Source organism: Trichosurus vulpecula, chromosome 1 (assembly GCF_011100635.1).
Source record: "Trichosurus vulpecula isolate mTriVul1 chromosome 1, mTriVul1.pri, whole genome shotgun sequence".
NCBI classification, from domain to species: Eukaryota; Metazoa; Chordata; class Mammalia; order Diprotodontia; family Phalangeridae; genus Trichosurus; species Trichosurus vulpecula.
In genome coordinates this window covers 151263697-151287407 of record NC_050573.1, presented here as the reverse complement: position 1 = coordinate 151287407, position 23711 = coordinate 151263697, and the positions used below count along the sequence as shown (strand labels likewise).

Genomic DNA, 23711 nt, shown 5'->3' with positions numbered 1-23711 from the left:
TACACAGCAGATGAAACATGTATGAATGGTTTTTCAAAATTTTATCTTCTCTTTCCTTATGCTTCCACTGCCCCCTTATTTTATTGAAAGCCCTCCAGTTGTACCCTAGGCTACTATCACACACACACCCCCCCCCCCAAGGGGCAGTATAGCCCAGTTTGGGAACCTCTGCAGACATAGACCGTAGCATCCAGGCTCTTCTATCTTCCACTACCTCTCAAAGTCTGTCTGAGTTCAGGTTTTTTATTTCCATGATACTATCAATCCATCACATCCTCTGCCATCCCCTTTTCCTTTTGCCTTCAGTCTTATTCAACATCAGGATTTTTTCCAGAGTCCTTAAATATTTACTGATTTGATCTCTTTGCTGTCCAAGGGACTCTGAAAAGTCCTCTCCAGCACCACAATTCAAGTGTCGGTTCTGCTGCACTTAGCTTTCCCTATAGTCCAACTCTCAAAGCCGTACATTATTACTGGCCATAGCTTTGACTGTATGTACCTTTGTTGGCAAGGTGATTTCTCTCCTTTTTAGTATGCTATCCAGATTTGTCAAAGGGTTTCTTCCAAAGAGCAAGTGTCTTAATTGCATGGCTGTAGTCACCATCTGCAGTGATCACTGCTTCCTTTTCTCCTCCCTCTATTTGCTAGGAAGTGATGGGACCAGTTGCCAAGGACTTAGTTTTATGGTTTTTTGTTTTGTTTTGTTTTTTTCATGTTAAGCTTCAAGCCAGTTTTTACACTCTCCTCTTTTGTCTTCATCAAGATGTTTCTTAATTCCTCTTCACTTTCTGCCATCAGAGTGGTATCATCTGCATGTCTGAGATTGTTGATATTCCTCCTAGCATACTTAATTCCAGCTTTTGATTCATCCAGCCTGGCATTTCACATGATGTAGTCTGCATATAAATTAAACAAGGTAACAATATGCAGCCTTATACTCCTTTTCCAGTCTTAAACCAGTTAGTTGTTTCATGTTCACACCTGCTTCTTGATCTGAATACAGATTCCTCAGGAGACAAGTAAGTTAATCTCATACTCCCATCTCTTTGAGGACTTGTCACATTTTGTTGTAATCCACAGTCACAGGCTTTAATGTAGTCAATGAAGCAGAAATAGATGTTTTTCTGGAGCTCCTCTACTTTCTCCATAATCCAAGGAACATGAACAATTTGGTCTCTAGTTCTTCTGCCTCTTTGAAAACCAGCCTGCTTCCTGGTAATTCTCAGTTCACATATTGCTGAAGCCTAGCTTAGAGAATCTTAAGTGTAACCTTGCTGGCATGTGAAATGAGTACAGTTGTTCAGTAATTAAACATTCTTTGGCATGTTTTCCTATCTAGGGTCCACTGTTGTATTTTCCAAATTTGCTGTCATAGTGAGTATAACACTTTACCAGCAGAATCTTTCAGCATCTTAAATAGCTTTGCTGAATTCTGTCACCTTCACTAGCCTTATTGTTAGCAATGCTTCATTCTCCAAGTTTGTTGGCTCTAGATTCGTCACCACACCATCAGGGTCATCAGTGAGGTTAAGATCTTTTTCGTGTAGTTACTTTGTGTATTCTTGTCACCTGTTCTTAATCTCTTCTGTTTCTGTTAAATCCCTACCATTTTTATCTTTCATCATGCCCATTTTTGCATGAAACTTTCCCTTGATAGCGCTAGTTTTCTCAAAGGGATCTATCTTTCCCATTCTCTTATTTTCTTCTCTTTCTTTGTATTGCTCATTTAAGAAAGCCTTTTTATTTCTCCCTACTATTCTCTAGGATTCTGCATTCAGTTGGACATATCTTTCTATTTCTCCTTTATGTTTCACTTGCCTTCTTTCCTTTGCTATTTGTAAAGCCCCATCAGGTAGCCATTTTGCTTTCTTGTGCCTTCTTTTTCTTGGAAATTTTTTTTATTGCTGCCTCCTGTACAATATTGTGAACCTCTGTCCATAGTTCTTCAGATTCTCTATCTACCAGTTCTAATCCCTTAATTCTATTGCTCACTTCCACTTCATACTCATAAGGGATATTGTTAGGTCATTACTCTCTTCAATTTAAGTCTGAATTTTGCAATAAGAAGCTCATGATCTGAGCCACAATCAGCTCCTGGTCTTGTTTTAACCGATTGTTTAGAGTTTCTCTGCATTTGGCTGCAAAGCATATAATTAATCTGATTTTCATGTTGAGCGTTTGATGTCCATATGTAGAGTTGCCTTTTGGGTTGTTGAAAAAAAAGTGTTATGACCAGCAAGTTATCTCGACAAAACTGTTAGTCGCTGCCCTGCTTCATTTTGTACTCCAAGGCTAAGCTTCACTATTAACCCAATTATCTTTTGATTTCCTACTTTAGCATTGCATTCTCCTAGGATGAATGTGTCACATTCTTTTTTGGTGTTATTTCTAGAAGATGTTGTTGGTCTTCATAGAACTGATCAATGTTGGCCCCTTCAGCATCAGTGGTTGAAATATAGACTTGTATTACTGTGATGTTGAATGGTTTGCCTTGGATTCAAACAAGTATCGCTTGGTCATTTTTGAGATTATACCCCAGTATGCTTTTCTCACCCTTTTGTAACTGTGAGGGCTCTTTGATTTCTTCTAAGGGATTCTTGCCCACAACAGTATGTATAGTGATCATCTGAATTAAACTCACCAATTCCTGTCCATTTAAGCTCACTGACACCCAAGATGTCAGTATTTAATCTTTTTCTCTCCTGTTTGACCATATCCAGCTTACCTTGGTTCATAGATCTTACATTCCAGGTTCCTATGCAATATATACTCTGTGTGTGTGTGTGTGTGTGTGTGTGTGTGTGTGTGTGTGTGTGTGACACAAAAAGGAGTTTATTATTACTTACAAGGCATAAATCCATCGTAAGGGTCAAGCCCCAAAATTAAGCTGTACACAGTATTATATTTTTTTTCCACAGTTACATATCAAGAAAATTTTTAACATTCATTTTTACAAGATTTTGAGTTCCAGATTTTTCTCCGTCCTCTCTCCTCTTCTGAAAACACTAGGCAGTTTGATATAGTTTATACATATGCTATCTTGTAAAACATATTTCCATATTCATCATGGTTGTGGAAAAAGAAACATATTAAAAAGAAAAAAAACCATGAGAAAGAATAAAGTAGGTGAAAAAAATATGCTTTGATCTGCATTCAGCGTCCATCAATTCTGTATCTAGATATAGATAGCCTTTTCCTTTGTGAGTCCTTTGAACCTGTCTTGGATCATCATGTTGCTGAGAAAAGCTGAGTCATCATTAGTTGAACATTACATGATGTTGCTAATACTGAGTACATTGTTTCCCTGGTTCTGCTCACTTCACTTTGCCTCAGTTTGTACAAGTCTTTCCAGGTTTTCCTGAAATGTGCCCATTCATCATTTCTTATTGCACAATAGCATTCCATTACATTCATATACCACAGCTTGTTCAGCCATTCCCCAATTGATGGGCAACCCCTCAATTACCAATATTGTGCCACCATGAATAGAGCTGCTATAAATGTTTTGCATGTGTAGGTCCTTTTCCCTTTTTTATGATTTCTTTGGGATACAGATCTAGTATTGGTGTTGCTGGATCAAAGATAGGCAATTTGGTTGTCTCTTCGTCATAGTTCCAAATTGCTTTCCAGAATGGTTGGATCAGTTCACAACTCCACCAACAGTGCATTAGTGTCCCAATTTTCCTACCTTCTCTCCAACATTTATCATTTTCCTTTTTTGTCATATTAGCCAATCTGATTGGTATGAGGTGGTATTTCAGAATTATTTTAATCTATTTCAGAGTCCTTTCTCTAATCAAATTTATTTCTCTAATCTAATCTAATTTCAGAGTTGTTTTCTAATCAGAAGTGATTTAGAGCACTTCGTATGCCTATAGGTAGCTTTGATTTCTTCATCTGAAAATTGCCTATTCATATCCTTTGACCATTTATCAGTTGGGGAACGACTTGTATTTCCATAAATTTCTCAGAGTTCTCTATATATTTGAAAAATGAGGCCTTTATCAGAGATACTTGCTGTAAAGATTGTTTCCCAGCTTTCTGCTTTTCTTCTAATCTTGGCTGCATTTGTTTTGTTTGTACAAAAGCTTTACAATTTAATATGATCAAAATTATCTATTCTGCATTCCATAATGCTCTCTGTCTCTTGTTTGGTCATGAATTCTTCCCCTCCACGTAGATCTGACAGGTAGACTATTCCTTGCTCTTCTAATTTGATTGCTTTATTGTCTATGGCACCTTTTAGCAAGATGTAGTTTCTTTCCTTATCTCTTTTAATTTTGCTTTTACTTTGTCTGAGATCAGGATTGCGACACCTGTTCTGTTTTGTTTTTTTACTTCAGCTGAAGCATAGTCCAGCCCTTTACCTTTACTCTGTGTGTGCCTCTCTGCTTTGACTGTGTTTCTTATAAGCAGCATATTGTAGAATTCTGGTTTTTGATCCACTCTGCTATCAGCTTCTGTTTTATGGGAGAGTTCATCCTATTCACAGTTGTGATTACTGCCTGTGTATTTCCCTCCATCCTCTTCTTCCTCCTGTTTGTACTCTCTCTCTTTTCATTCTTTCTCACATCACCAGTGTTTTGCTTCTGTCTGCCATCTCCCCTGGAGCAAAATGCTAACCTCAGAGTATATATACTGTTTCTAATCAAGGACTCTTGATTCAATAAAAGACTCGATTCAAACAAAGGCAAGACTCAATCAAAGGTGCTTGATTGCCTCAGTGCTAAGAAGCACTCCAAAAGAAAAAACAGCAAAAAATCCCACTTTACTTGCTATCACACCCACATAGGGTTACAGCCCACAGTTTAAAAAGTGGGAGCTGCTAGTTAAGGATAGCATGAGGAGATAAAGAATCTTGATGCTCAGAAGTACTGGAGGTGTGAACTGCCTTGGTCAACTGTTTCCCACTACCTTTGTATTCTAAGTACACTTCCCATTGGGGCCATCTCCAGTTGTCCTGATCCATATCTGGTCACTGGACCCAGATGGCTCCAGAGGAGAAAGTGAAGCTGGTGACTTTGCACAGCCCTCCCTCACTTAAATCCAGTTCACTTGCATGTCATGGCATCACCTCCCTGATGTCATGGTCCTCTTCCAGAACTAAGGACAAACATCAAGCAAGCAACAGCAGGCAATGTAGAGCTGTACTTGTTTTAATCTGCTACCCTAAGATAAGGACCACCACAGGCATCAGAGGAGCTAGGAAAGTGGGCTGAATTCTGGTGAGCTGAACTTTGGCCACTTCTGTTACAGAAGTACCAAAATATCAAAGAGTTCCAAAGGGAAGGCCCATGTTCCCTGCCTCCACGGGACTGGGTAGAGCTGGCTTAAAGGCACTCAGACTGGGCCCAGGAGTTGAGCTGTATAACTCTAATAGTCTAGCAGTCATATGAGCATTATTTCAGAAATAGTGTTGCGATGCTTGAAGAATATCATTCTGAGAGATCTCCCTTAATTAGTGTTAACATTGATTTCTGAGTTTGATCATCTCAGAAGATTAAAATGAAACTGTATTCTCATACATTCCTGCTAGCATCAGCTGCCCCAGGAATTCCACTGGGAAATGATTTGAAAGAGAAAGTTGTGATTAACTTTACGAATCTCAAAAGAAACCTGTAAGATCCTTTTTAACTGTGGTTTTCCTTTTCCAACAGTTTTTAAAGGTAAGTATATTAGTTATTATGTAGAACTTAGAAAACTCTGGATCTTAAAACATGAAAAAACAGCCCAATATCTTTGTAGCAATGTGTCTCTTTGCACCAGTCATTTTCTCTTAGTAGTTTCACCAGCCACAAAGAAGAAGGACATTCTGCGTAGTCTCTAACACCATTCTTACTTCTTGATAATCAGAGTAACATACTAGTATGTTTAGCATGGGTACTTAGACTATAGGCAGCCTTTAGCTTCCTTTCTTTCTTTCTTTCTACTTTTCTTTCTTTCTTTTTTTGGAGTGGGGAAGGCAGGGCAATTGGGGTTAAGTGTGTCAAGTGTCTGAGGTCAAATTTGAACTCAGGTCCTCCTGACTCCAGGGCCTGTGCTGTACTTACTGCGCCACCTAGCTGCCCTAGCCTTTAACTTTCTTAATGGATTATATTTCAAAAGTTTGTAAAGTAAGTTTGAAATGCAGAATATATTTTTCCATAGAAATAATGCTATTCAGAGTGGTTAGATTCCCAGGCCAGCCTCTGAAAGACTATATGACCCCTGTTGTAGCTGAGCTGTATTACTGTATCTGTAGTGCTTACTATCTAACCAGTTTATATAACAGTATTTCAATGGGAAAATGTGTCCAGAATTCCAACTGGAGCAACCGCAAGCATCTCACCATACGCCCTACAGTGGGACGGAGAGCTTCACTTTCTACATCTCCTAGATAGGGGAAGCAGAAGCTCCAGCTCCAGATTTCTTTGTTCTGGAAACAGGGATTCTAACAAGTGAAGGTTGTGTGTAATGGGGAAAAGATTACAGTGATCCAGGACAAATAAAGGCACTATGAGGAACCAGCTCACCATATTCAGAGGGCCCCAGGGATTGGCCTCGCTGCTTCTCTTTGCATTTGTTCTCACTGGAAAAATAGACAGCAAGAAGAGGCTTCTTTTTGTGTCACCTTTTCCCTACCCTTCTAATTAGTTTTACTTTTACATTTTCATTTAATGAAGAAGATACTTTGCACTTTTGCTAATGGTGGGTCTTTGTGTAGAAAGACCTTGGTCAAGTCCTGAAAAGAGCACTGAGATTTGTGTGGTGTTTGTGGTATGCTACTTACTCCTTCTGTGACCTTGGGCATGTTACTTGACCTCTCTGGGCCTCAGTTTCCTAATCAATACAATGAGGAAGTTAGAACAAGTGGCTTCCCTGATCCCTTTTGGCTTGAAATCTATGGTCTCAGATTTGTCTACATTTCAGAGGGGAAAACGAGACCTAAGTTTACCTGGACCATTTGAACAAAATACTCCTACCCTCTTCCAACTATGGCTTTGATCTCCTTCTTCCATGACCTTGTTCAGTTAAACATCACTTCTCTTTTTTTTCCTCTGTAATCTCTCCTCCATTGGGTCTTTCTCTTCTACCTATAAAAATGTTCTCGATCTCTCTTCACTTTCTAAAACAAAAACAAATCCCTTCCCTTGATATGCTATCCACTTTAGCTTCTGTTTGATCTTGCTCTTACGACAAATTTATAGAAAGCATATTAGCTGCTTCTGCTTTTTTTCACCCTTTCCTCAGTCCTCAGGCGAGGCAGCCTGACCTCTTCTGTCTCCATCCCTCAACTGAACGTTTCCGAATTCTGTGACCTTTTCGTAATTTCCATCCCATTTGACCCCTTTGTGCTTTTGACCACCTTTCCTTCTTGATAATCTCTCCTCCCTTGACTGACTACCTTCACTTCACTCTTCTGGTTCATCCAGTTCAGGATGTCTAATAGGCGATTTGGTGGCTGGTCCCTTCTCAGTAATGATTTCTTCCCTATGCCCCATCTCCCCTATTCTTAAAAAAAAAACCCTCACTTGATTCATCCATCCGTACTAACTGTTGTCCCTAATCTCATGTGCCTTTTGTGGCTTCAGTCCTTGAGAAGGTCATCTGCAATAGGTGCCACCACTTCTGCTATCACTCTCTTCTTAACTCTCAACAGTCTGACTTTCAACCTCACTGAAATGAAACTGTTCTTTTCAAACACTGTATAAGCTCCTTGAGAACAGAGACTATCTACCTTTTCTATTTATATCCCCAGGACTTAGCACAGTGCTTTGCACATAAGTGTTTAATAAATGTTTCATTCATTTGAATCTACATTTCATATTAATGTTCAAACCTACCATAATGGTCCTTTTATAGAGAGGCAGAATAAAGATATTTAAAGGAATTGGGCCTAGTTAGTCTGGAGAAGAGAAGAGGTATCGGGGGAAGAAAGTTTTAACTTATTCTTGGTAGTTCCCAAAAGCAGAACAAATAATTAATTCTTAGTGGTTATATAATGCTTTAAAGTTTACAGAATGATTTATCCCCAAAACAATCCTGGAAGGTAGGGACTATTATTATCCTCATTTTACAGATGAGGAAACTAAGCCTGAGGGAGGCTGAGTGCCTTGTGAAAAAGATCATTTCCATAGTCACCTAACCATCAGCTGCAACTGCTGACTTCTCAGTTCTGGAAACAAGTCATTCAATTCTTTAAGCACAGCCATCAGCTTTTCTCAAGAATTACCATTAGAGGGGCAGTTAGGTGGCACAGTGAATAGAGCACCAGCCCTGGAGTCAGGAAGACCTGAGTTCAAATCTGGCCTCAGACACTTGACACATTTATTAGCTGTGTGACCTTGGGCAAGTCACTTAACCCCAATTGCCCTGCCTTCTACTCCCCCCCCCAAAAAAAGAATTCTCTTTAAGGTATCTCCTCCACAGTATGAGAGGGGAACTCAGTTCTTTCAGTCTCTTTAGTCTTTATGATGATGATGAACTCCCTCATTCCCTCAGGAAAGAAATTCTCAACAAACAATTTCACACTGTGCCTCTCACAATCTCTTTTCAGCCAAGAATATTAAAAATGTCATTCTCCCCAAGATTCTGTTCAGTAACAGTGTACGTAGTCTTTGTGGGAAGGGGTATAGAAGTTAAGGCCATGTAAGAATTTGAACTGTAAAATAATGGCATGATCTATACCCTGAAATAATGGTGGGTTCCTACTTACTTGTAGTATTGTGATAGTAGAGGTTGAATAGCCTATCAGCTATTTATGAAGGATATATTTTAACATTGAGTAGCAGTTAGACCACATGGCATCTAGAGTACTTTTAAGAGTCTCTGATTCTAGACTTTGATCTGGGGCACGAAGCACAATTTTATTTCTGTATTTCTAAGGAAAATGGCAGCAGACTAGATCTGTATGATTCTCTACACACAGACAAATAAGCACTTCTTATAAATACTTTTATGTCGTCCTTGTGCTCTGTTAAAAGGTGTCAAAATACTTAACCTTTTTTTTTCTTTGTCCTTTAGAGTCATTGGTTTCCTGGAAGCGATTGTTTGCATAAAATTTGGGCAAGATCTCTTCTCCAAAACTCAAATACTTTATGTTATACTTTGGCTTCTTTGTGTGGTGAGTTGTTCTTCTTATTCTACGTAACAGTAAACACCAAACACAATTGTAGAGCTAAAAGACTCTTATCTACAAAACATTCTTCCAGGAACCTGTCCCAAGAAATGTAGAGAAAAAAAATCTGCTTGAAAGTCTTAAGATTGGCCTCAAGCAATTGAGGCATTTAAGAGTTCATGAGTAAAACACGTTGACCTCGACTGAATTTGTGGTAGATCATGATAACATGTCAGAAAAATACCCATTCCTTGCTTAAAAGAGATCCTGAAGCAATTGAAATTAAATGCCAACAGATAGAAAGTAATATGACAACTTCATGCCATAAACTACTTACTTTAAGTCCCCATTGCCATCTACTCATACATGGGAGCAAAAGGCAGAGGCTCTCCATGGGCTGTCCTGGCATTCTGTCTCTGATGTCAGTGGCTAGAAAAGTACCTTTTCCCCCAACACCCATGCTCCTTGTGAATTTCTGTAACATTTACCATTAACACTCATTTCACATAGAGTACACACTGCCTTCTATTGACAGTTAATTTTGTGTGTCTCCAACTAGAAGAGGAGATTGATTGATATGCTGATTGATTGACTAATGAGGGAAAATAAAAACAGAATCTTGTTGGGTTTTCAGATCTGAATTTTAATAAAGGTCAGGGCTGTCCTCTAATTCAGAAGTCTAAGTTACACATTATTCGGCAAGCAGAGCCTTTTGTCCCTTAGAGTGCTGAAAGAAGCACTCTCTGGAGTGGGCACTCAGTATTTCCCAAGATCCCCTATGAGAGCTGAGTAAGTTGATCAGTGGCAATTGTATAGGGACCTGTTATTGTAAATGTAAATGCTCAATACCATAAAGTGAAAGCTAAAATTCCAGCACACCTGTAGGTGAGGGTATGTAGGATCAAATGCAATCTGGATCTTTTTAATTTTTTTTTCTCTTTTCCCTAAACAAAGAAGAGGCCTGTGCAATTGCTGTTTTATGTTCTGGCTTTGACAAATTAGTGGGTGCTTGTGTAGGTTTCCACAGGTGTGAGGGCAAACCCATGAATTACAGGCTTTTGTCTCTTGTGACAAATGTAAAATGGATCTCTTTCCTTGTTTTCCCCCTAGAGATGGTAAGTTTGTTAGTGAAAATACCCTTTTTGTGGCCTTATCTTGTAAGGCAAACCATTTGTTCAACAAACATTTCTTGAAGCACCTACTTTGTGCCAGGCAGTAAACATCTGCCAGTGCCCACTAGACCCTCCTATAGAACCAGGCTTTGAAATGTAGTCTCTTCAATGTGTGAGTCTCTTGGTTCATTAAACTGAAACTTAGACTCACAACCTCACAGGGTTGTTAGGAGGAAAATAGTTTGTAAAATGTAAAGTTCCCTAATAATGAGACAGCCCTTCTCACCAAGGCCAGCTCTTCTATGTGATCCTTTGATCTCATCCCTCCCTGTCTTCTCCAGTAAATTATCCCCTCTATTGTCTTCTCCTCTTTAATCTTTAGCATCTTCCTCTATCTGTCCCTTATTCTTTCTGCTGCCTATAGACATGTCCAAATCTTCTCTGCCTTTAAAAACTTTACGAGCTGCAACCATCCCCTCAAACTATCATCTTATATTCCTCCTGCCTTTCTTAACTAAACTAAAAAAGCTATTTATACTCATTACCTCCACTTCCTCTCCTTTCATCTCTCAGCTCTTTGCACCCTAGCTTCTAATTGCATCACTCAACTCAGACCACTCTCTTCAAAGTTACCACTGATATCTTAATTGCCAAATCTGATAGTTTTTTCTCAGTCTTCCTCTTTTCTTGATCTCTTTGTAACATTTAACATTATTGTTGATCTTCTCATCTTGGAAACTTTCTCTTCTCTAGGCTTTTGTAAGACTGTTCTCACTTGATTTTCCTCTCTCTATCTCTAACCACTCCTTAGCCTTGTTTGTTGATTTAACATCCACTTCACTGTCTCCCTGAGGTCCTATCATGGGTCCTTCCCTCTCTAGACTCTCACTTGGTGACTTCATCAACTTCCTGGGGTTTATTTGCCTTTTTTATGCACATAGCACCCAGATCTATGTATCTAGTCCCAGTTTCTATGCCAAGTTTCCGTACTGCATCGCCATCTATCTGTATATCTCATAAACACCCCAAACTCAACATGTCCAAAATGATTTAATTCTCTTTTCCCCACAATCAACCCCTCTTCCAGACGTCCCCACTTGAAGTATTTCCTGTTGAGGGTCTCACCGCGCTTCTAGTCTTCCAGGTTTTTAACCTTGAGTCCTCACCATTCTTCACCACCCCACATATCCAGTTAATTGTCAAATCCTTTCACTTCTGTCTCCATAGCATTTCTCTCATCTGTCCCATTCTAACTACTCACACAACCACCACCGTAGTTCAGGCTTTTATCATCTCTAACATGGACTATTGAAATGGCTCCCTAATTGAGCTTCCTGCCTAAAGTATCTTTCTACTTCCATCCTTGCTCCAAAAAGTTGCCAGAGTGATTTTCCTTAATCGATATCTCCCTATGTCACTCCCCTACTCAGACTGCATGTTTTCCTATTGCCTCTAAGATGAAATGTAAACGTATTTGTTTAGCTTTTAAAAACCCTTCACAACCTATGTTCTCAGCCTCGTAATGCATTACTTCCTTCCCCCTCTCAACATTCTAAGCAAAATGCCTTTGCTATTTCCCACATACCACACTCCATTTCCTCTTTCTGGAGTCTTTACACTGGCTGTCGCCTGTGCCTAGAATGCACTTCCTCCTCACCTCCAGCTCATAGAATCCCTTATTTCATCAAAGACTCAGCTCAAGAACCGTCTTCTACATGAAGGCTTCCCTAATCCCCCCACCACTGCTAATGGTCTTCCTGTTTAAATGATCTTATGTTTATCTTATATGTACTTATATGTCATCTCCCTGAGAGAATGTAATCTTGATGGCAGGGATTGTTGGAATTCCTAGCACCTACCACAGTACCTGACACAAAGAAATCACTTTAATGAATGCTTACATAGACATGAGCATCTATTCTAATTATTAAATTTCAAAAGTGGTATATTTTAATAGAATTTTTCAAACTCACTGCCAAATTTATTTTTAGCCTTAACACAGAAAGATTTTAGATCTTTAGCCAGTTCCAATTTACACATGTGGCTGGGCAGAATGCATGAGTAAAGTCATAGTATCTCTTCTTTTACATGGTAGATAGGCTTCCCAGAGATAGATCTGTCATTCCACCACCTCTTTGAGAAAGGAGTCAAATGCCATTATCCCCATTTTAAAGACAGGGAAAGTGAAGAATAAACAAAATACCTTGTCTTATCTCTCTTTTATGCCACTCAGTAGCAATTAGTGCTGCGCTGTGGACAAGAGCCAGAAAACAGGTGACACAGCTCTTGATGGTTAGTCTAGCATTTCTAACATCTGTCAGGCATTGTGAGCATTGGATATGATGGAGAGATACTGCCAGTGACTGTCTGGATAAAGATACTGCCTTTTCCAAAAGAAATAATTGCCTAACAAAACCAGAACTTTGATTCAGATTCAACTTTGACCTAGAAACAGGCCTAAATTTACTCACCTGTTCTAGGCCTTAGTTTTTTCACTTTTTTAAAATGAGAGACTAGAGATGATCCAAAATTCCTTCCAACTTTGAAATTCCTGTTCCATAAAAAGTTAAACACATTTGAATTATCCACTCTAAAAAAGAAAGCTGTGGGATGAATTGCGGATTGTCTTCTAGATTGGAGTTAAAGATAGGGTTGTTTTTGTTTTCTACTAAAGAATGACAAGAAGAAATGAAAGAGAAGAGATTTAGATTTGTTCTAAGTAAGAAATAGCTGAATTGTTATAATCATATATAAGGTTCCCAAGAAGGAAGTAGCTTTCCCTAAGGATATTTAATAATAATACAGTAGGCAAAATGTCTGGGGATGGTTTATTTACTGTCTTACATGTAGGCAAAGAAGTGAACTATGTGCATGTTCGAGCTTTGATTTGATAAATATTTTAAGTTCCTGCTGGTCACAAAACATGCTAAGCACTGGAAGTAGGAAGTATACAAAAGTGAGTAAGGTCACAGTCTTACCTGTGGGTAATGCAGATGAGTAATACAGATTGCTACAGTACAAAGTAGCTTATGATAAGTGCCATAACTGCAGCATGGAGAAAACACTATGGGGTTTCAAAGAAGGAATAGGTCATATCTAGCCAAGTTATCAGAGAAGACTTTGTGGAGGAGGCAGAGGGAGTTGTGCCTTGAAGGATGTCAGATTTCAGTAGAGATTGCTGTATGAAGGTTGCATTCAGGGAAGAGGAAATGGCTAAGGCCAGGAAGCGCTGGATATATTGGGGAGAAAAAAAACAATTTTGTTAAAGCACAGAATACTTGTGGGACATTAGTAAGAGATAAATTTGAGAAAGTAGGCTGGTTACCAGAGTAAATTTCAGACTGTAAAATTAGGCTTTATAGATAATGGGAAGTCATTGAAGATTTTTGAGTCGGCAGATATCTTAACTGAGATTTTATATAGGATGAATGGGAGAGGAGAGATTGAGTGTGGGAAGATCAGCTAGAAGGGTATTATGGTATAAAATCCAAATTAAGAGGTTATGAAGGTCTGAAACTTGGGTGGTTGCAACAGGAGTGGAAAAACCAGAGACATTATGAAGTAGAATCAGTCTTTTTGTCTAAATTACAGCTGAAACCTCCTCTTTATATTGTTTCTTCCTATTAGAATTTGAGCTCCTTGAAATCGGGCTGAATTAGCAACTGATCGATAAATGGACAAGGAGAAAAAAGTCAAAGGTGTCACTAAAGTTTCAAACCTGAGTGCCTTGGAGAATAATTGAACATCATTAAGAAATAGGAGAGTTAGGAGGACCTTAGGAGGAAGAACTTTATTATCAGAAACATTGAGTTTGAGGTAAAGATAAAGCCCATGTTTATGGGTCAGGAAGGAGTATCGAGCTTTGAGCTTTAGAGTTATCTTGGACTTTTTTTTTCCTCAAGAAGCTCCATATTCTGATAGGAAGAGGCAACACATATAGGAGATTTCAACTGCAAGTTGGATGGAAATACCCTGTGATCCTGCAACTGCAAAGCAGATGATGGCGCATCTTTTTTAGTGACATTTTTGTTGATAAATCTCCACCTGTGCCTGGCATTTGACAGTGCCAAGGACTTTGATGATAAGAACTTTTCTTTTTTGGGTCTTTAGTAGCTATGGCCACCGACAAGGCAGGGACTAAAGCACCTGCAGAGGCAGGTGCCAGGTCCCATCTCCATAAGGGTTGTTTTGCTGGATAAGGATTCTGGTGCCAGGTTTAAAGTCATGCCAGTGGTTGGGTATTGGGGCTGGGCAGTGCTAATCCTGGGTGCTCTTGAGTACAGGGTCCTGGGCTGCCTCCAATCAATCAGTCACTATTTCTTAAATACCTTCTATGTGCCAGGCACTGGGCTAAGGGGAAGTAGTGATCTAGGCAGTGGAAGTGGTTTGCCACACCCAACATCCTACCCTTACTTCTCCCTCTGGATTCTTTGATGCTACATTCAGCCAGACTGGCATGCCTGCTTCATTGGTAACAGTTGGTTTTGGTGGTAACAGGGATGGTGGACCTCTCCTCTATAAACTCCAACCTGCTGTTCTAAGTAAAGCTTAAAAAACACCATAATATTTGTCAGCCATTTAATATGTTTGAACTTTCATGAGAGAGAGTGTAGTGTGGAGCACTGGATTTTAGAGTGAGAGAGCCTGGTTTCTAATTCTTATTTTGTTTTTTTTTTACTTTTGGTCTTTGGCACCTATCCTCACCTTGTCTTGACCTGTTTTCTTATCTGTCATATGGGGGAATTAGAATGGGTGATTTTTTTCTGAGCTCCTTTTGAGCTTTAAATGGAGCGGTTTGGAGGGAGGGAGGCTACTTAGTGTTATCTGTTTACCTTGTTAGGCTCTGATTGGCTTGATTTTTCTAAGGATTTTAGATTTCAATCTAGACCTTCTGACTCACTGTCTTGGCACTTGTATATTTTTTTCAACACAGACTTAAGGAAAGGAGGTTCAAGGAAGAAGACCATGTTTTCATTGTACTCACTCTGTTTAGCTATTCCAAATACAGTGTGTTTCTGTTCCAAGTACTTATGTCTAGTCACTTGTAAAGTTTTGTATTTGTTTTTCATTTGCAGGCTTTTACTACTTTCCTGTGTTTGTATGGTATGGTTTGGTATGCAGAGCACTGTGGTCACCGAGAAAAGGTATGAGAGAAAAGAGAATTATGTTTTCTTTCAGTGATTCCCTTTTGTGTAAGACTTTAATGCTGAAGCGTAATCGTGTAATAAAGGAAAGGAGGTGTCATCTTGTCTCCAGGACTGAATGGTATGGCACAAAGAGAGCCATGCAGGACTTGGAGTCATAAGAAGATCTGGGTGTACATCCAACCTCATGCACTAACTACAAGTGGCCTTAGGCAAGTCACTGCCCCTCTGAGAGGCTGTTTCCTTAGCTATAAAGGAGGAAAACCATACTTGCCCGACGAACCACAGAGGAGGGCACTCTGCAAACCTCAGAGCACAATATTAAATGAATTATTTTGGTGGTGGTTGTTATTGCCAACATCCACCTCAAGAGTACTCTCCCTCTAGAATCTCATTCAGTCCAAATGTGAAAGAACTGCCCACAACAGCATTCTCAGGAAGCTGTGTCCACATGGAGAAAACTCTCCTTCCCGGTCATCTACTGTTTGTAATCTATTCTTGGGTTACAGCTTGGAATTCACACGTTAGTCAAAGACACCATCTTTGGTGTCTTCATTCCCACAGCTAAACCCAGCAGCCTAACCTAAGTAGTCATGTGTCCTTAGGCAGTTAATTTCCTCATCTCAGGAATGAGCAGACTGTGCCTAATGTAAGACCTCTCCTGGCTTTAATCATTTATGATCTCACATCTCTATGGTTCATGTTTTTATAGTTGAAGGGAAGGAAGTACAATGAGGTTTCTTTCTTTTCCTTTTCTTGTACAGTACTCACACATTGAGTAGAAAGGCTGTGCCTTGGATAGAAAGCATCCTGACTGCTGCTTTTTACCATGCCTCCTCTCTGGAAAGATGGAAGAACACTTAACAAAGTTTTTCTTTTGTCCCTAGACCTATTCTGAGTGTGAAGACAGTCCTTACAGTTCAGATGTCTCCTGGCTTCATACTAAGTTTACAAAAGGTATTCTTTTAATTTCTGATTATTTAAGACTTTTTTCTAACTGGATCCTGTTCTTTCTTTAAAACAAAAAGATTTATTCATAGTGTCTTTTCTCCATTAATTAAAGATTAAGCCATTCCCAGTATTGATACAGATTTCAGATGTGCAGAGAGGTGCTGAATACTTTTCGAGCATCATTTCAGTTGAATGCCCCTAACAGTAGGATCACAGTGTGGGTTACTGGAGTGGTCATTGGTAGTGACTTTGTTTATTTTTTGATAACGATGGATACTAGATAAAAACACTAAAGCATTTGTAGGAGAAAGTAGCAATACAAGTGATATAGGAGAAAGGTGATACAATAAACTCCATGAGGACAGAGAGCGTTTTTAATCTTTTCCTTATCCCCCCAATGCACCTAATACAGTGCTTCCCCCATAGTAGGTACTTTAGGTACGTGATGGAGTAAACACATTTCTGCACATAATAAAGTCCTGAAATTTTGATCATCTTTTAGTCCAAATCAGGAGTCATCTAGATTATTGGTCTTTGAGGGACAGAGTTAGGGATGGTTGCCATATGTGGCCTAGGGAATGACTGGGAGTTTTGTTTTTAATTGCCCCTTACTTGCTCCATAAAATACATTTATCACCCCTAGTCTTGTACACCTCTGACCTTCAGAGCACTCTGGCTAGAGAAGCTCCTTACAATTTTTCTTAGGCATCAGTTTAGCATGATAGTCAAATAGAGCAGGAAGTGGCTGTACAAATATAATATTGACTGTAGGCAATTCACTTTACTTCTCTGGGCCTCAGTTTTTTCCTATGTAGCAGAAAGAGGTAGTGCTAAGCAATTTCTAAGGTAACTTCTAGCTCTAAAATTCTGTGAGCTTCTAATTACAGTACTGGAGTTGCCATCTCTCAGCTTACTCATTAGGCCACTAGATGGAGTGGTAGTATCAACTAAGTAGCCTGCACCTCCTCAGCATTGGCAGTCCAAGGAAAGAAAATCCAGTAAGCACAAGAGGAAGCTTTCTGAACTAGGTCTTGGGAAATGATGACGTGTTGTGATTCCTTTGGCTAGGTACTGAAGAGAGCCCACCCAAACATTCGGGAAATAGTGAAAGCCATTCTTCCAGAAGAAGAAATCGCCATTCTAAAGGAAAAGTAACCAATGGAGTTGGGAAGAAATAATAAAACAAAAACAAAACCCTGGTTTATCAAAGATGTTCCAGAGAGTGCCTAGAATTGAGAGTGACACTGGACTAGTTCTGACTTGCTTGTTAAGAGGTTAATATACGTAGAGAAAAACCAGACGAGGGGAAGGAGGGTAGACTTGGGGTGAGAGAATCCTCGACAGAAGGCTAATCTCCTGTTTCACATGGATCCTGTATTTCAGATCATTGCCTGCCACCCCTTTCCCAGTCTCTTCTACCTTCTACTCCACCCCCTTCTTTCCCAGGGAGAGGTACAGTGTGTCCAAAGGGAGATGGAGCTGTTTCTTCACCCTTGCCAAGAGCAGCTTTAGTGTTGAGGGGCCCAAGATCCATTTTAAATCTCTTCCTTCAGGCGAGAGCATGAGCCCCATGGGGAATGGACCTGTCACCAGTTTTGTTTTTCCATCAGTCACTTTGTTTTTATACTTTAGTTGATTTCTTTAAACCTCTCTGCTGTCAACTGTTCTTCAGTGGCAACATGTAAAGCCTTCTGTAGCCATTGTGGGAATCTTCCCTTAAGGGAAAAATAGGGGCATTTTGTTATTGCTGATATGACTCCCTTTAAAAAAAACTACTCAAATATCAGAAATCCACGAACCTTTGGAGAGGGCTAGGAGTCTGTAGAGAACTCTGGGCTTCAGATCTAGGCCTTTTTTGTTGTTCCATGCAGAATACCCTTTGTTCAGCCTTCTCTACAGCACACGAACAACCCTGTTACGAAGGCAGTGACCGATGGTTTCTGTCCACAACCAGGTGCCTTTTCCATTTTATCTTACGTTGCTTTCTTTCCATGGTGTAATGGCTGGCATTAAGAATGTCTTTTAAGTCACATGGGAGGTGCTGGTAAGTATGTTACCCTGTCATCCTCACCATGCTTTGTAGAACAGTTATCCTAATGCTTCACCTTCCCTCCACTGGATCCGTTTTAAATAAAACAGTTTCTTTTAAAGGCCATCAAAGGGCCTGGTTTAAGAACTGTGTATGAAATCACTCATTTCTTTAGAAACTCATGGATTTTCAATCTACTTCTAAGAAATTACTGTAATCTCCATAGACCTGTAGGGTAACGTGACTATGTTAGATATCCTGTTTCCAAACCTTTACAAGTGATCGATGACAAGCAACATTTTCATTGTTTATGACTACAATGATGATTTCATCAGTTGAGTTGAGTTTTTTTTCTAATAAGTGGTCGATACATATGTGATTGACCATTGACCTTTCGAAGCAGACTTGCTGAAAGAAATCCATTTGTTCCCACAGCTTGTAGAATACAGATGTTCAAATGTCTTCTTACTCTTTCCTCCCCCAACAAGGAAACCCTTAGTAATAGATGGATCATGTTTTCTTTTTCTGCAAAAGAATTCCGAGGTGAAAGGGTTAAATGAATCAGGCAAGCCTGGGGTCACTTCCTGTGCTCTGGGCCTCTTAGAGACAACTTGGTTGTGGAGCCACGAAGGACCAGCCTAACAGCCAGGCTTGTTAAGTACACAAGCATCAGGAGACACATTGTCCATGGGATAACTTAATTGTAAGAAGTTTAACAAAGGGAAGTTACAGTGATTGGCCACAAGCTGTGTGCTGTTAAGAGCTTTAACAAATCCATACCCTTCCCAAGCAAGATTTGGAAATAAGAAAAGAAGCTATATTAGAGTACTTCCATAGCCCACCAAATGCCTATTCTTTTAAAAAAAAAAAGTTGTACAATTTAAATTATTTTTACTTAAAAGCCCCAGTGTTTCCCCCTACTACAATCATGTTAAGTCTTACGACATGAGGATGGCAGAAGAGAACTAAAAACATTTTTAATATTCCTACATTTTGCTTTCCTTCCCACCATTCACTGTGACCATACCTGTCACCCCTCCTCTGCTCTAAGCATGTGGAAGTTAATTTTCCTGATTAGTGAAGTGTGGTGCCAGTGCAACATGTCTCTGTGTCCCACAACCTTTTGCCTGATTTCTTTTCATTTTAAAACTTGAACAGAAGAAATTAGAGAAGGAGGCACCTGTTCAGCAGGTGGTAAATCTCACCATACTCTGTAAGGCAAGGCCCCGAGATCATTCTTCCCCAGCTCAGCCTGGAACAGCCAGGAAAGTAGCAGAATGTTAAAGGAAATGTTCTCATATACTTTCCGTGCTGCTTTTCCTCTTTGAATTGAAGGGTTTTTTTCCTACAAGTAAGAGTTTTTCATGACTTATATGGTGGTTGCAAAAAAAAAAAAAGCTCTTTCCCTAGTTGGCCAAAGCCACAGCTAAGATTTCCTTCAGCTCTTACAGCAACAGTACTGGCTGAAACTAGTCTTTTCCACCCCTGTTTCCATGGATATGGACTTCACGTTACCAAAAATAGAATAAAATACTTTAAAGTTGTCACTTGATAGCTGAAATGATTTGATTTTAAAGCATTTATCCTATTTCCACTGGGCCATGCATTGACTACTTTTGAGGGAAACGCTTATTCCACACATGAATGGGAATGAGAATTTTTTGATGCACCTCCACCCCCACCCCCAACTGGTTAGTGGTACTTGCAAAAAAGTATTGAAGGCTAGGGGTTTGGATTTTTTTTTCCGCCTGTCCCCAATCTTTCCATAGCCTCTTGCCACTTTTCCCATGCCTGTTTTTCTCATCTATGAAATGAAATTTAGTGTACTTATCTCACTGGGATGCCAGGAAGTTTTATTGCTTCGTTAAGCATTTTGAGCATGAAAAATAAATACTTGTATGTCATTTTCGTTAGGCCTGATTCTCCAGTATGTTAGAGTAAGTGAGTGAAATTAATGAAAAGTAAAATCAAACTCTTTCCCAAATACTGAGCAGGTTTAGTATTATTGATCTCTTCTGTGGGCAACTGGGCCATTTTCATCTGGCATTTGATTTTGACCTGGAAACTGCTCTTGTCAATTTCTGTGTGTTGACTCATTCAGTCCAGAATGGGATTGTTGGGGAGAACCCAGCCACTGAGAAGAAGGCTACAGACTCAGAGTGAACAGGGGGAAAGCTTTAAAGGTGGAGCTGCAAAATAAATCCGTGTGCCTAATTGCCTAAATGAATTGTGCTCATCGACTACTAGGAAAGGAAGTTCTGGTCTTCTATCCTCTTTTTATTTATTAGAGTGACTCATGTTAACAATATTCCTTTTTTATCTAAAAGGTGATGTTACGCAAAGGAGCAACAGATGTGCTAGGGATATACTGTGATAATTTCCCTTTATCAGTTCTGACACTGAAATCAGTTTTTACAATATCTCAGAACCCTATTTAGCAGTGATTCATTAAGCAATGCCCATCAGTCCCCTCCCTGTGCCTTGCATATAGTAGGTGCTCATTAAATGTTGAACAAATTAGTGTATGTGTTGCTTGTGTGTGTCTCGTACTTTTGATTTTGTCCTTTTTTATGATTAATGAGTTGGCTAAGATGGATGGGCCAATTTTTTAAAATCACATTCCTCATTATTCCATTGTACAAAAAGTATTGGGGATTACTATCAGGAAAGTATATGATATTTTTTAGGTGAGGCTGGTAATGTTCTTTTTGGTTAAATAAGATGTATGGATGATAAACAATTAATTTTGCTCTCCTGTTCATGTTTTGTGAATTTTAAGAGTCATTATTGATGTCAGCCCTGGGGCAAAAACAGTTTGTTGGATGTGAATTATTTTTTAATTGTTAGAATCCAAAATAGCAAGAACCACTATGATCCTAAAAGTTATTCATTTAATGCTGCCTTTAATCTCTACCTCTCAAATTAATCAGTGACCTTTTTTTTAATCCCTTCACTCCATCATTGCAGTCTGCTACATGGAATTTGAAGCTGCTTGCCATACAGGAGCCAGTATTAGGCTGTTGTCATGCTCCTCACATAGCTCTGTGGTTTTCAACATGTCCAAAAGCTCACGTGCCACATCTCTCTGGGTAATCCTAGTGTGTATTGCATAGATGTAGTTGTTAATGGCAGTTAGCTCCCACCAGAACTATTGTAATCATTTCCTTACTGTTCTCTCTGCCTCTGTTTTTTTTTTTCCTTTTCCAATCCATCTGCCCGATAACTGTACAGCTTGATTGTGTAACTCCTCCGCTCAAAAGCCTTCAGTTGCTCCCCATCCGCCATAGAATAAAATACAGAACTCCTTGGGTTGGCCTTCAAGACCTTACATGATGGGGTGCCAACCTTCCTTTCCGGCTCACTCCTCTTCACAAACTCCGCATTCCAGCCAAACCAGACTACTTGACTGCATGCTTTTATACATGCTGTGCCCTGTGCTTGGAATGGTCTCTGCCTCCATCTCCCGCCTACTGAATTCTCCCCCTTTTTAAAGGCCCAGTTCAAGCGTCACTTCCATCAAGTCTTCCTTGACACCACCACCCACACTCCAGTTATAAATGATCTCTCTTCCCAAAGGTCTCATTGCCAGTGACTTTGGGCTTATCCTATGCATTGATCATGTAACTTATATTATAGTTATTTGTGGATTTGTCATACCCCTTCCTAGATTGTAAGCTCCTTGAGGGCAGGGACTTTGTCTTGTTTAATCCTTGTATCCTCAGCACCTAGAACAGTGCAATGCACACAGTAGGTGCTTAATAAATGTTTGTCAAGATGAATTCAAACTCTTTGTATACAGAATAACTGGCTGGTTTGAGGGGATATGAATGTTTTCTAAATGTAGATATTAAAAAATTCACTCTTGGCCCATATAGCATTATCTTCTTTTTGGAGCAAAGAGGAGGATGTTGGCAAGTCAATTCCTTTTCCCATAGATGTGGCTGAATACAGTGGCATCATTCAGATAATAGAAATTGCCTGAGGTCTTTGCTTTCACAGCTGATGCAACCATCTCAGCCACAGAACAGTACTGGGCCCTGTGCTCATTGTGCCCTGAGTATTAATTATCTTTCATTCTTTGTTACTGATCCTGGAAATCATGCTCCACGGTGCCTGTAAACACTGGAGCGCCAATAATAACTGTCTCATCAGCAGTGAGAGGACTCTGAGTTGTGGAGGTATGTAGCCCTGCTCCTGGTGACTGCCTGTCCCGCTTCTGTGCCTCAGTTTCACCATGATGCTGAAGCACGTGGCTCTCTTACTCTTTGTTGAATACAGCTGATGTTTGTCAACGTTCAGGTTGTCCATCTGTGCTTCTCAGGAAGAGAGGTTTGCATTTTTTTTTTAAGTGAAATCTGGGAATAAAGAACCAAATGCATTTCCATGAGTAAAGTATGCATATGATAGCTTTAATTATACTATCAGGTTACAAGCAGAATTTATATAGCACGGTGCCCACTGGAAAATCTGGATTGTAAACCTCATTCCCACCAACCTGGCAAAAATAAACCTTGGTTAATTTTCTTCACTGACTGCACACATCAGGGAATGATTATGGATTTTAAGGGTTCAGCCTGAGGAAAGCAATTCCCCCCCCCATCCCATACCTTTAGAGACCTCAACTAATAACGTTTGTAGGCAAAAGTCCTTTGGTATAATTGCAGGAGAGACATGGACCCGATGACTTAGACATCTGGGGACTCGCAATACATGGGCAGTCACTGATTATATCTTAGTGTCTCCCTATTTTTCCCGCTCAGATCACTTGTAGTCCTGGACAGCCCAGTGCTTAGACTACTCCCTCATTCCCACTCCCAGACTAGTTGGGGCCTGATGATCTCAGACTCTAATTTTTATAGATGGTTACACCACCAAGCAGCTCTCCAGATGTTGGCTTCATTTGCAATTAACTGGACATGTCCTCAGTGGAAAGAGTAATAGGTGTAACCCATTATTAAGTAAGCCCAAAGCTTTTCTTATGTCTCGTGGTAAGCAGAATCTGCCTCTGGATTTGACATCACTCTTTTTGGTGGCATTTTAAAAGTCATTCAAGACTCCAGTTTCCACAACTCCCTTTTGTATCTGTTTTGAGATCTTTTTCTAGTGCTTTTGTAAAGATTCTGCTCTGAAACTGCTCTCGAGCTTTGGTTGACAATTCCTCACACCAGGGGGCAGCCTGTAGCTCCCTCTGCCCTCAGGAATCTGATTTATGATCTGGGAAGGCCATAAACCTCTGCTCTTCACTTCTGAAAAACAGAAAAGTATGGGAAAGAATGTAAATTATAAACACTGAATTCCTATGATCAGCAATAATGTAAAGGCCGATTTTTATTGTAGAGTACATATGGATCTAATTCCTTAGGATTTGCTCTGCCAGG

The 23711-nt window shown here is 39.7% G+C and overlaps 1 protein-coding gene across 2 annotated transcripts in view; it reads left to right on the top strand.

Annotated features, from left to right (window-relative positions):
* Positions 1-22207, top strand: part of PTDSS1 (phosphatidylserine synthase 1) — a 71387-nt gene extending 49180 nt beyond the window's left edge. For both annotated transcript variants that reach the window (XM_036742243.1, XM_036742244.1), the window contains exons 10-13: positions 9004-9103; positions 15285-15353; positions 16241-16310; positions 17373-22207. In XM_036742243.1, coding sequence (XP_036598138.1) covers positions 9004-9103; positions 15285-15353; positions 16241-16310; positions 17373-17482 — 349 coding nt within the window. In that variant the 3' untranslated portion in view covers positions 17483-22207. The remainder of the gene's footprint in view (positions 1-9003; positions 9104-15284; positions 15354-16240; positions 16311-17372) is intronic.
* The last annotated feature ends 1504 nt before the right edge of the window (positions 22208-23711 follow it).